This window comes from Cystoisospora suis (genome assembly GCF_002600585.1).
Source record: "Cystoisospora suis strain Wien I chromosome Unknown contig_2573, whole genome shotgun sequence".
NCBI lineage: Eukaryota > Apicomplexa > Conoidasida > Eucoccidiorida > Sarcocystidae > Cystoisospora > Cystoisospora suis.
The window spans coordinates 667-1,323 of NW_027155371.1; the positions used below are offsets into that span (position 1 = coordinate 667).

Below are 657 nucleotides of genomic sequence, written 5' to 3' on the forward strand. Positions count from 1 at the left end.
GGAGCAGCAGGAGGAGGAGGAAGTGGAGACATTCTTCACGGCAATGATATATCTGATGATGACCTCACTCATACCCACGGAGATACAACGGTCTCTCAGCCTCATGCAGGGGCGGTAGCAGCTATGGCTTTCCTACAAGGAAATCTCTCCGATGCATCTCATGGAGGCGGGGGAGGGAGAGGATATGGCACAAACCATCCATCGAACAGTACGGGTATCGACATGTCGGTCTTTCAAGAGCTCGCTAATGTAGCCCAACAACAGCAATCGTCGACAGCGTTCTTTTCTGATGATGCGACACCCGAGGCGGAGAGTCTTTCTCTACTAAGCGATTGTCGCAGTCCTTCTTCATCGAATGCCACGCCATCGTCCTTACTTAGTAGCACAAGTGGCCAAAGTACCACTCAGAGGGCAGGTGGGACTGGTGGAACTACTACGAGTAGTAGCGGTGCGATGGCGCCAGCTCATCTGCTTCTTCATGGATCTTCACCAGTTAGCACGACCAGTAGTGGAGGAGGTGCCGGAGGATATGCGAGTCTGTTGATGAGTGGGGGGAATAATAGCGGCGCGGGGGCAACAAGCCGCGGTAGTAGCAGTCATCATCATCATCATAGTGGAAGTTACTTGAGGGGAGGTGAAGGAGGTGGTGTAGGGGAT

General features: G+C 53.1%; 1 protein-coding gene across 1 annotated transcript in view; it reads left to right on the forward strand.

The window, feature by feature from the left end:
• Window positions 1-657, forward strand: part of CSUI_005304 (zn-finger in ran binding protein and others domain-containing protein) — a gene marked incomplete at its 5' end in the record, with an annotated part of 6,141 nt that overhangs the window by 666 nt on the left and 4,818 nt on the right. The window contains one exon of the mRNA XM_068065481.1: window positions 11-619. Coding sequence (XP_067922530.1) covers window positions 11-619 — 609 coding nt within the window. The remainder of the gene's footprint in view (window positions 1-10; window positions 620-657) is intronic.